Here is a 13,102-nt window from a genome sequence, read left to right on the forward strand (position 1 = left end):
AAGTAAATGATGCATTCTAGCTGAGCTGAAATTGTGCGTGAAGTATTTTAAGTTTGTGTACAAGATACTTCCATATGAGAGAAGCTGTTGAAATGTGCTAATGATGAGAGAAAGCACACACGTCCAAAATGTCTGGTAGCTTGGGGGCAAATTACTCACAAAATAAAGATTAAGAACACACTTCCTTCTCAAAAATACCTACTTTTAGAAAGTATTTATTTATTGTGTCAGATATGAATTGACACTACATTTATAATGTCTAAAAAACTACAAACAAAGTAAAAACTTGGCATTATACTAAATGTTCTTTGACCAGAAGCTGGCCACTTGGAGTGCCTCTGGTATCGCTGTGAGAAGGTCCTCTATTGTGCATGTGGCAGGGCTCAGACTGCATTGTAATAGGTGGTTTGCTCTTCTCCACACCTGCACGTCGTGGATTCCACTTTGTGGCCCCATTTCTTAAGGTTAGCTCTGCATCTCGTGGTCACGGAGTGCAGTCTGTTCAGTGCCTTCCAGTCTTCTGTATGTCCAGGGCTTACATTTGAACAGAGGATAGGTCGGAGATGTCACTACCTTGGTCCTTTCATTACAGGCTGCTATGTCCTGATGGATGTCAGGTGGTGCAATACCAGCTAAACAGTATAATTTCTCCAGCGGTGTAGGATGCAGACATCCTGTGATAATGCGCCATGTCTCATTAAGAGCCTTGTCCACTGTTTTAACATTTTCATTTTTAGAAAGTGAAAGTATAGCTGACTTCAGATAAGATGCTCCCCCCTTCGCTGGCTACATTTGAATGACGATGATGATGATGATGATTGTTTGTTTCCAGCCTCTTCCCATGGCTTGAGGCCAGGTTTCAATATGGTTACAACAGAAGACAAATACACAAGTAAGCCGTGTGGCTCTATATGTAGCCAAGTCTTTTCTCCCTTAAAATGGAATTGGTTACTGATTTCCTAAAAAGCAAAGCTATGAAACCATGATTTACAGATGGCGTAATAATATATTTTGTTTGAAGGCTGCTATCCATAGGATTCCAGTTAGAATATAATGAAAAGGAAATGTTTACTGAAGGGTTTCTGCTTGATTATTGGAATGAAGAGAAGAAGAAAGCATTGTCTTCTCTTAACAATGGCTAAGCAATTACACCATCCATTCATTCTTTCCTTTTCTCAGCCACTTCTGACTTTAACAATACTTAAGAATTGTTTTAGAACCAAGATTAATAGTAATCAGAGAGAAAGCAAGCATGATGTTGTTCATATCTTAATCATAGTCAAAGATCTGGATCAGGTATCTAGACTTTCACATACACTCTACCTATTCCTTCTTATGCGCAATTTCCTTGCTGCTACTACTATGGCTAATATAGGCATTCCCTTCCAGTATGGAAAGGAATAACTGCCTTTGTACTATAAGGAAGTAGCAGGGTTGGGAAGGGAGAAATACGTGTAAAAGAAAAGGAAAATTGACCTATGTGATTAACATAGGTGGAAATCTTATGAGAGTATGTATGACCTTCATGGAAGTATGTGGTGCCCTGACGAATATGAAAAGACAAGCTTCATCTATGTGGCAGTCCTGAGGCAGCTACCTCAAACCTACAGAAATAACCAAGCAGTTTGTGCCTTTGTTCAAATAGTCTCATGAATTTTTGAAGACAGTGGCTTATATGACCTACACAGATCCTGTTTGTATGATCAGTTCCATTTGCTCATTTCAGTCTTGCACATCTAGGCATTTATAGGTCAACGTAATAAAGAGAGAAAATTTAATAATATATGTGTTTTTATCCAGATGAGTGGCTCACTTTGCGTTTCTATTTCTCATGTGAACTGCACTTTGACTTTTAATGTGCAGTTACATTACTCGGCACTGAATTTAATGTATAATGTAGCTTCTTTCCTTCACCTTCCCCCAACCCAGCGCCAGAAAGAAAAATACTCCATATAAAGTATAACTAACCCAGTATGCTTGGTGCGTTTTCATTAAATGCTTATTAAGAGAGAATGTGATATTTGAAGAGGATTGCTATTAACTTCCAACAATGCTAGTGTTTGTAGGAATATTCAGAATTTAATTACATGGGATTTTCAGTGATAAATTGTTACTGGAAGCAAGATAACCAGCCTAGTTTCTTTGAATGCTGACCAAAAGGACTGGCAAAGGCCAAAAGGAATGAACTCATTGAAACTTGACTTTTCCAATGAGTTCTTTTCTTGTGTGTGTGTGAATTCAGGTGTTTTGTTTTTTTGTTTTTTTAAAAAAAATACAAAGCCTATAGCCCAATAGCTGTGTCCAATTCTTTTCAAGTACATCGGGTGTTCTGTGTGAAGAAAATGACCACTCCTGATAATGGGAATAGGGACACTAGTTCGGGTGGAAACTGTAGATATCCACTTGAGGTCTGCTCATCTTGAGCATTTGTGTTATAATTTCTGTTCAGCTTTTTTCAGAATTCAAATGAATGATACATACATTTGTTTATTTTATTCTGATTTATTTCAAATTTATTTTACTTTGCTTCTTTATAGAAAACAATCCAAAGTATCTTAAAATGGACATAAAAAACAGTAGCTGGATAAAATTAAGTGTGTAACAAAAGTAACAGGTTTAAACTGGGATAAAAGATGTAATAATAGGGAAATTGGTAGAGAAATGTTGCAATGTGAAGAACAAAGATACACACTGTTCACAGCCAGACTATGGGACAACCTAGAATGGGCAGGAAAGAATGAATAGCCAGCAATATAAATTAGTGAGACTAGACTTTACTGAATGTTGACTGAAATATGAAGGGGGCAGATACGACAGCAAGTATTCAGTCCCATTTTTTTGGGACCTTAAATGTAAGAAATAGTACCTTTACTTCACCCTTGAGACAATTGGTACCCATGGGAAACTGCCAGTGAAGTCCAGGAGGAAGAATTGGCAAAGCCACCAGTGAGTATTCCTTGCCTAAGAAAACCTAAGAAATTAATGGGACCACCATAACTTGATAGGCAAGATGAAGGCACGTGCACCCATATTCATATACATTTTTAAAGACTACCCCAATTTTCTCTGTGTGGGCCACACAAAGTAAAAGTTCTGGAAGTGTCATTCAGAAACAGATAAATGCTGCAAAACCATGCACATCCCAAGGCACTAGAAAAGCCAGCATTTTATTCTCCATTTCAAACAGGAATTTTTTTTATTTGATTTAAGAATTGCTTTGAAACCTTCCAAAAAAGAGATTTTAGTAATACAAAGGGCTGCTAGAGGAAAAGATGTAATCTCTTGCATCACATCCAGAAGACTGTTGGTGAAAAAAAATTACTTAATTGCAATAAGCCATATTGAAAGGAGAAAAAGGAAATGAAGGTGAAATATATGGGACTGAGAAACTGGTCATTGGAATATATAGATAACCTTCCAGATTATGCCAAGGACTCATCTAGTCAGGCATCCTATTTCAAAAGTTATCTTTCTGCAAGTCTACAACAAACTGAACACAACATCTCTCTTTTATTATGTCCCATGCTTCCAGATATACATTCATGCTATATGTTATTTCCTGACTAATATAGGTTGCTTTGGGAACTCACGCTGTTGTCTTCTCTTCCCCCTCAAACACACCTCAGGAACCATGAAATTTGAAAGTGACACAAGTTATTTTTTTCTATTACTTTCATGTGGTGTCTTCAACACAGATTATCAAACAGAGGCTATGTGCAAATTATTTGTAAAAGTGCAAATTGGGTGGTTTAATATATGCACAAATTAGACAAATCTGCTTTCTTGTAGCATGTGTGTTATGCATCTGTTAAAGCTGTGCACTTTGAGCAAAATAATTCTCAAATCTATTTCTGTATTCTCTGCTTGAGCTATATCTCTTTGTTTTCATCTCATGGTATCTTTCCTATCACATGGATCTGGATACCTCCATTTTCATCAAAGGTATTGTTGAACATATGCTCAGTTTGAAAGCCAGCCCAGTCACATCTGTCCAAATTATATTGCAATGAGATCTAAAAGCATTTTAAGGCATTTCCAAATGTAATATGTATATATGGATACGCATCATTGGAGGACTCCAAAATATTATAGCTATCATGGGGAAGCCACTTGACACCGATTAAGGCTGGATCTACACCACCATATCCAATTTTAGAATGCAGATTAACTGCATTGTAGACTCACATAATCCAGTTCAATGCAGTTAATCTGCCTTCTGAAACTGGATTATATAGCAGTGTAGATCAAGTCTAAGTGGGGTAACTTCTGCACAAACTGCTACAGAGATTGACCTCTATCCTGTGATGCATCATAGTTTTAAAAAAATATTTGCTCTTGCCCTATGAAACAATACTGTGACAATCAGATTAATGTAGATTATCCAAATGGGAACTGAGAATAAGCAAACATTTCAGCACACAGATGCATATGCAGTTAGTGAGCCAAATCAGGTCTCAAAAGTTTTAACTAGCAGGAATGGTGTGTATGTGTGTATCTCCCGAAAAGACATACAGATTCACGTTTTTCTTTTGGAATTGCCTTTTGTTTTCTTCTGTTGTGGGTTGATAACTAGGAAGCCTAACCTTCATCTTTCTGACTGTAAAAATGAATAACTTTCTCTGTCTTTTCAGGAGAGAAGCCATTCAAATGTGATGAATGTAACTTTGCTTCCACAACCCAATCCCATCTGACACGGCACAAACGTGTCCATACTGGAGAAAAACCCTACAGATGCCCTTGGTGTGACTACAGGTAATTGTGAGGATTTTTTTAAAAAAAAAAAATACCAGAAGGTCTGTGGTAACTCAGAGAGAATAATTTGAATTGGCTAGTAAGAGATATTGACATTAATTCCTCACATCAGCACAGAACGAAGCAAAGCCAAAGGAACCACCTTATTTGTCAAACAGTAGCAGGGAGAGAAAAAACCCTTGTTTTGAAATCTTTTGATCTGAAACACTGAAGTGCTAATGCTGTTTATTTCACAGATGCTCTGGTGTCTGTGAAAATTCTCTATGGAGGGACTGCTGATCTGCATTGCGTTTCCAGATCAGCTGCAGTTTTCAAAAATGTTATTGGCTGAGTTGCAGCCATGACACTAAAGAGGAAAGTCCCCAAAAGAATTAAATTGGTTCATTGTCCATTAAGTATTTTAAATTTAAGTACCTAATTGTCGCTTTAGCAATGCTGTTTCTAGTTTATTTGCTATGAGGATTTTTTTTTCCAGTGGTTGCATGAAAAATATTCTTCATGGTTCATAGCTAGGGATGGATATCTTTTTTTCTTAATTAGGTAAGGGGAGTGAACAGCTAAGGGCTACTTTTCAGATGAGATGTCAAAACACAGCTTGTCCTTTATGGATGTTTCATAGAAAGGACTTGTTGCATGAAACAAAATTCAAGGGTGCATCTAACTGTAGGAATAATATAGTTTGACACTGCCTTAACTGCCATGACTCGTGGGAGCTGTAGTTTTACAAGGTCTTTAGATATCTGCCAGAGTCTGGTTCTTCATCAAACTACAGTTTACAAGATTCTGTAGCATTGAGCCATGGCAGTTGAAGTGGAATAAAACTGTATTAATTCTGCCATGTAGATGCACTCCAAGTGTATTCTTATGAATTTCATATTGATGTTTATTCATTGCTGTTGTTTTGAATCAGTTCAATAACGTTTGGTGGGAAGGCAGCTTGGATGGTGGTAGATGAAGGATGGTGACAAAGAAAGTTATAATCACAAAAACATGGTCTCCACACCCCCACCCACCCACTTACACCACGATCAATTTAATGAATGGGATTATTTCTTAAGATCAGCATGTATTTGTCATCTAGCCCCTTTGAAACAACAGGTTTTCAGGATACCGCATGGTAGTCACAAAACCAAATTTATTTTTGATGGAAGGAGAATCAGTTCATCAGGGTATGTTTTGTTCACTGCAGTGACATTTGGCCATTGGAATACCTCACTACAGGCATAATGTTGTTTCACTTTAAATCACCAATATCAATGTATTTGTCAAATCCCTGTTCTTACTTTCAAATACAAAAATCATTCATACAGCATCCCTGAAACAGATTGTTAAATAAAAAAATTACATTGCTCATGTTATGCGCCATAAGATCTGAAATAGTCAGAACCTGGAAAAGATAGAGAACTTGACTAAACAAGATATGGACTATATCCCTATTTGAAATTTAACCGATATATTAATATTATCACAAAAAAAGAGAGAGAAATGATAGAAAATCTATTTGATAATGCATGGAAACAATTTATCTGTCAAGAGTCAGACGCCAGTTACAAAACAGAGTTTATTCCGAAGATAAGCCAAAAAATAACATAAACACAGGAAATATCCTTGAAACACTTCACTATCAGTGTTTCGAGAGTAGATTGGACAATAGTAACTCAAAAACGAGCCACGCTAATTTCCCATGCTGGCATTCAATAAAAAACTAAATAATGTTTCAATTCAGCTTTGGAAAACAAATAGAGTTAATTGCTGGAAAATAAACAAACTAGAAAAGCAGTAAAACTGCTTCCACAGTGCAGCTAAGCTGAGAGCCTCAAAGGGATGATGAATAGCCGTCGTCAGAAGAATCCAAGGTCAGGTCAGGAGGCAGCAGAAATTCCGAAAGACAAACCAGTAGTCAGAAGCCGGGAGAAGTAGTCAGTCAGAGGGCGAAGACAGAAGCCAGGTCAAATACCAATCCAGAGTCCGAAGAGGGTGCAGTCATCCAAACCAGGTCCACGAAAAGGCACAAAGATGGTATCAGCAGATCCGAATCACAGTCCAAGTCCAGTCTTCACGAAAGCACAGAGATCCCAATGACGCCTCAGCAACACCTTGCCACACGCAAAGTGCAGTGGCCAAACATTCCCATTTTATTCCCCTTCCTCCTGGGTGACCAAACACTCACACCCAAACACCAGGTGTCCCAAATCTACTCAGAGTCTGAACTCCACACAGCTAGAGCTCGTGGATCTGGAGTACCTAGCAATTCGTCAGAGTCCCAATCATCCTGCCCACACTTAGCCCCATGAACACTTAAAGAACCATCCTCCCTTCTCCAAGCATCCCAATTGGGATCAGCTCCTGCAGAAACCCCAGGTTCAGAAGTATCCATAGACCCCAAATCCCCAGACATCTCCGGTGGCTGTGCCCATTCAGTGCCCGCTTCCCCAGCCACCACCTGTTCCTCAGCATCCATCTCCCCATCTGAATCTTCCTCAGAAGATCCCCCATATAGCTCTCTAAGTCGCTTCCTGCGCAACTCCTCCAGTGAACCCTCATCACGAGGGTTTTTTCTTCCTCTTCGAATTCCATCACCATCAACCATAATCCCCGAAGGCGCAGTCACAACATTATCAGCTTCACCTGTAAAAGTAACAGTGAATTTAAACCATCAAATAAGATGGTGGACAAATAATTAGTAAATATATTATAATAATTATATGCAATGGATGATATTAGAATAAGTAAAATTAATATATATATATATTTATAATTTTTAAGTTTTCCAACGTCACATTACAACAAACACTTTAAAAAGAGAAAAGGGAAAAAAAGACAAAAAACAAACAAACAAACATATAAAATGTTTTGTACTTCCATTCTTCCCTTATGGGAACCTAATTGAATTATATTGTATTTTATTTTTGTCCTGGTTGAACTGGTGTCTTCTAATTGTTTTAACAATTTCCAAAAATTAAGTGATGTTAATTGCCATATAGTCTCTAAATAAATTCCAGTCAGTCTTATTTGTTGAGTGTTTTCTATAAGTTCTTAAAAGAAATGTTAATTTGTCCATGTCTCTAATGTCTTCAATCTTTCCAAGCCATTCGTCCTTAGTTGGAACATCTTGTAGTTTCCAATGTTTCGCATAAGTAATCCTTGCTGCCGTACTGATATATATAAAAAGTTTGTCTTCATTTGAGTCAAAATTTGCTTCCGAATCTGTCAAACCTAATAGGTAATATTCTGGTTTCATCGGGAAATAGTAAAATTAATATAATTGATAGAGCTGTATTTCTATAATGCTACATGACTGATGTTGGGGCGGCATGTACAGATTAGGGAACAGACAATGTAATAAGGCAGTTGCAGTATGTTAAATGTCTTAAAGTAAAAAAAAACTTCAATGTTAACCCCAATATTCATATATTAAGGCTACTAATACTACAACTGTAGCATTTTGTAGATTACCATCTGCTCATAGGTGGTTTTTTTGTATTATGCTTATACTTCTTTTTGCATACACAGAAAAGCAGATGAGGGTAACATAAATGAGGATTCTTTGAAAATATTCCTCATTAATAGACAAAGACCTTAAAACAGCCAAACCCGCATATTGCATTAATTTTATAAATGCACCTTTCTAAAAAAAAAAATTGTCCTGTGTGAAGGATAGCCTACAGGCCTAAGGATAAATGGCATGCATTTTTAATATAATTATGTAAACCAAAATAAAATATTTTACATTTATTATGCATAATAAACTAATTAAACAATGCTTGGTAAGGGATTATAGCCTCTGATATCAAGTGCAGAAGGATTCATTGTGTGGATTCAGCAGCACCAGCGTTCTGAGCAAGGGAGTGGGACTCTGCCAAGACTACTTTTCTCCTTTTGGACAGCTTCCCAAGGGAATTCACACTTCCCTTTTTTTTGGTATATGTTCATACTTTGAAAATAAGGACCCATTTATAATACGTTCCAGCGTGTGCAACAATGTAATTAGAACACAGCGAGGATATAGATGTTCTTTTCAAACTAAATAATCTTTCAGATACTTTGATATGTCAGCAAATGCAATATTGTCTTCTTTTTTCTTAGTTTAGGAGAGCAAATGCTGAGTTTGCATAATGCTTTATCAGAAGCACAAAATTCACTAACATTCACAAGGGAACAATCAAGCGATTCGGATGCTGCAAAACACTATATGTTTAGTTTTAGTCTTCTCTTGTTTAGTATATTGTGACAGATTAAATAATATCTTAGTTATAAAAGATTGTAAGATTTACCCATACCCACCTCTTTATGTACGATTGTACTATTATTTGCCTTCAGGCAGTATGTTCCACAAATTGTTATGGTGAGGAACCTTATTTAGCCGTAGCTGGAAATTCAAGAGGCTGAACCGAGAAGGAAAAAGCAATGCAAACAAAAACACCATGAAGTGCATATGTTTTAATAACTCTGTCATCCTATTCAAAATAAATATTTCCTTTGAGTATAGCAAATTTGGTGGCTTCTCAACATCGGATGGCTTTGTGTGTGTGTGGGGGGGGGGAGGAGTGCAGTACTTAATGGAGCTTTTATGCAACTGATCATGAGAATCCTTTGCTGCACTTCTCCAGGTTAGTCTTAGGAAGTACAATCTTACAGTTCTGGTCCTTCTTGGATGGCAGAAGATAATGTTTCAATATTTGTCTCCAGCTTAAGATGTTCTTAAGGTTTAGTCTGATCCCTCATATACTTTCATGTGGAGCTATCAAGAGAAATCATCCTAGGAGGCTGATAGGGCTGTGTTTCTGTCAATAAATTCACATTAATTAACCTTGGTTTTGGCTTCCATCTCCAAATGCCAGGAAGGCTGTGCAAGTCATAAACAATGTGGTATTGGAATGAATGAGAGAGAACAAGCAGGAGTTAACATAGAGAAAATGCAAGGTTTGGGAATCTGAGTAGAGGTGAAAATTATCTTGAATGGTGTCTCATTCCCTTGTATTTATTTATTTATTTGAAACATTTATATTCCGCCCTTCTCACCCCAAAGAGGACTCAGGGTGGAGCACAACATATCTACGGCAAGCATTCCATGCCGGGAAATAAAATAGTTATAAATATACACAAAAATGAAAAACATTAAACATTAAAACATTAAAACATTAAACATTAAAATCAGTTATATCTACTTTAAAATCAACTGTTTAAACTAACTCAGGGCACCATGCTGGCTCTGGTCAGTGGAGTAGGTTTTCTATTATTGCCTCATTACACTGCCCCACAGTCAGGTTTTTACCATTTTTCTAAAGGACAGGAGGGAGGGGGCTGATCTAATCTCACCAGGGAGGGATTTCCATAGCCGGGGGGGGGGGGGGCAATCACTGAGAAGGCCCTGTCTCTCATCCCCACCAGTTGCACCTGTGACGGTGGCGAGACCATGAGCAGGGCTTCCCTGGAGGATCTTAATCTCTGTGATGGTTCGTAGAGGGGGATGCATTTGGACAGGTAAACTGGGCTATAAAGTTTAGGGCTTTATAGGCCAAAGCCAGCACTTTGAATTGTGCTCGGTAGCTAACTGGCAACCAATGGAGCTGACACAATATGGGAGTTGTGTGCTCCCTGTACGCCGCCCCAATTATTAACCTGGCTGCCTCTCGTTGGACTATTTCAAGCTTCCAAACAGTCTTCAAAGGCAACCCCACATAGAGCACAATGCAGTAGTCTATCCTATATGTAACGAGAGCGTGGACCACCGTGGCCACGTCTGACTTCCCAAGGTATGGGCGCAACTGGTGCACAAGTTTTAATTTTGTGAAAGCCCCCCTAGCCACCACCAAAACCGGGGGTTCCAGGCTCAGTGATGAGTCCAGGAGGGCTCCCAAGCTGCAAACTTGTAGGAACAGCTGTACTGATTGGTGTTGTCTTGGAACTGATTGCTGCATGTAGAATCTCAAATAATAGCAGCTGGAAGGAGTGCATTGCTGTAGTTCAGCCTTGTAGGCCAGTTGAAGCTTGGTCTGTAATGGCATACTTTGGTTTCATCTGCCTTGCCAGTGCACGTGTTATTATCTGTGAACTTTATCTAGAGCAGTGGTTCTTCACCTGGGGTTCCCAGATGTTTTTGGCCTACAACTCCCAGAAATTCCAACCAGTTTGCCAGCATTGATGGGAAATCAGCTGCCCAAATATTAGTGGGGCCACAAAGTGACAATCTAAAGCATTTTTGGTGAATTTTTTCCCAAATAGTGAAATTTCCAAGATAACTTAGCAGTCCCAAATGAATAGGTTGCGACTAAGTACCTTGTCACATGTGCTGCCGGAATCAGCCAGTTTTGGGCTTCATGGCTGAACTTGAAAAACTCTGTAGCTGCCGCCGAAAATAAGCCCATGTGAAGAGGTCCTAGGTTGCCATAAGACACCTTTACCCATTTTACTCCGTCTATGCATTCAAATAGATTTCAGAGGCATAGCTCATGTGTCTGAGTAAAATAGGTTAAGTTAGTGAACATTTGACTCTTTCTCGGGTCTTGCATTTCTTTCTCCCAAAGTCTGAATAGAAGTAGAAGGATCTTGAACAAGAAAAACCCAAATATAATAGCACAATGTACATTCCAGAACTATCGCTTTAGTAATCTCTTTAGCACAACTCTAAACACAATCCAAGGTCATTTTATTTGATGTTACTTTGCTATTTTACATATTATCCTCATTTCATGCTATCTCTGGTATGAACTTCGAAAAACAGGAGTAGGAATTATGTGGCCTTGCAGATGTTGTTGGGAGTATAGCTTTCAACACCTGGGAAGCTTGGTCAATAATGAGGAATACTGGAAGTTCAACAACTTCTGCGAGGCCACACAAGTCTTACTGCTGTTGTAAAATATGCTTTATACCATACCATTTTAACTGCTACTAGCAGCACTGAGTTTAGATCCCAGAATGGATGGAATTGTTGACAAGGTATTAAATTGGGAAAAGAAAGGCATGCCACTAGTGTTACGTGTACACACTGTTTTCAGAGAAAAATCACATTGGTAACAGTATTCAAAGGTGTTCAGCTTTCTTTAACATGCCCTGCTCTCTCGACCAGAGGCAAATGTCAGTATGGTGACTGCATTATAAAGAAACATGCATGCTTATTGGAAAACTTGATTATCTCTTAAAACAGTAGGTAGAGGACTGAAAACTGTGCTTGTTTTATGACATTATTGTGTATGCCAGAACTATTTGTTTTGCTCAAAATTCAGGTGCAAGCTTGGTGCTTTCATTTGTTTTATTTTAACGGAAAGCCATAATAACAGCGTATTGTCTTTGCAAGTAAAAGAACTTGTAATCTTCAAGAAAAAACAGAAACCCAAACAAAAATGAAACGATATCAGGAATAGGAAGTCAAGTACCCTGAAATCTAGAATAAGATAGTAATACTGTATTTCCCAACAAAAACACACACATACTCACATCTCCTCCTCCTCCTTTTCTAATCTTATTACTCTTTAGGGCTTTTGTTGTTTTCCAAATTGGAACTCTGTTATGGTTGACTGTCCTTCAGATGATAGTTTGGATGTTAATAGAAGTGGTAGGAGGAGTCCTGTATATTTATTTTACCCCTTATCTTTCTGTTATGCCACATTTATTATATACCCCACTTGTTTTAACTCCATAGTCACTCCTCATTTATTGTACAAAGAAGATGGCTCGGATAACCTGCTACCTGCTTTTTGAACCATTTGCTATACACTCCATTTCTTTTTATGATTGCAGAGGGCTACTCTATGGTGCTGATCACTGGATGATACATGCAGATTACTCTTGTACTCCTTTTTTAGATACTGCTGTGGATTCAGCTTGCATTACAATACGAGTAGTGACATCCTTTGCTATACAAATGGAACAGAAAACATGGCTCCAAAAATCATGCAATTTTCATAGAGTACTATTCTTGCTGAGCCTGGAAATTTTTATTTAATAGTAATTAGTTACAATAATAGTACCAGGGCCCACATAATTAGTTATTTTGTAGAAAATAATAGTTACCAATTTCTCAAAAATGCTAAGACAAAAAGACAGTGCTGTAAGCCATTGCCCTGTAGTACATACATGCTCTTTTCCTTGTTTCAACGCCAACAATGCAGAACAAGCCAGGTCCTTAAGTATGTGATATGTCTCATCCGCCATTAAATAAGTTAATGCTTTAATATCTAAAAAGTGATGTGCAATGTTATATTTATCTATTTTTGCTTTATTTTTATCCCACATTTCTACCAGTATAGGAACTCAAAGTGGCTAACAATGAATATAAAACAAATGTATATAAGAAAACATGAATACATTGCAATAAATAAATTATATATATATATATATATATATATAT

General features: G+C 37.7%; 1 protein-coding gene across 1 annotated transcript in view; it reads left to right on the plus strand.

The window, feature by feature from the left end:
• The window catches only part of znf407 (zinc finger protein 407), a 394,840-nt gene that overhangs the window by 244,722 nt on the left and 137,016 nt on the right, over nucleotides 1–13,102 (plus strand). Inside the window, exon 7 of the mRNA XM_062980599.1 lies at nucleotides 4,632–4,752. Within this exon, the coding sequence (XP_062836669.1) occupies nucleotides 4,632–4,752 (121 nt within the window). The remainder of the gene's footprint in view (nucleotides 1–4,631; nucleotides 4,753–13,102) is intronic.

The sequence above is a fragment of the Anolis carolinensis genome, chromosome 4 (genome assembly GCF_035594765.1).
Source record: "Anolis carolinensis isolate JA03-04 chromosome 4, rAnoCar3.1.pri, whole genome shotgun sequence".
Lineage (NCBI taxonomy): Eukaryota > Metazoa > Chordata > Lepidosauria > Squamata > Dactyloidae > Anolis > Anolis carolinensis.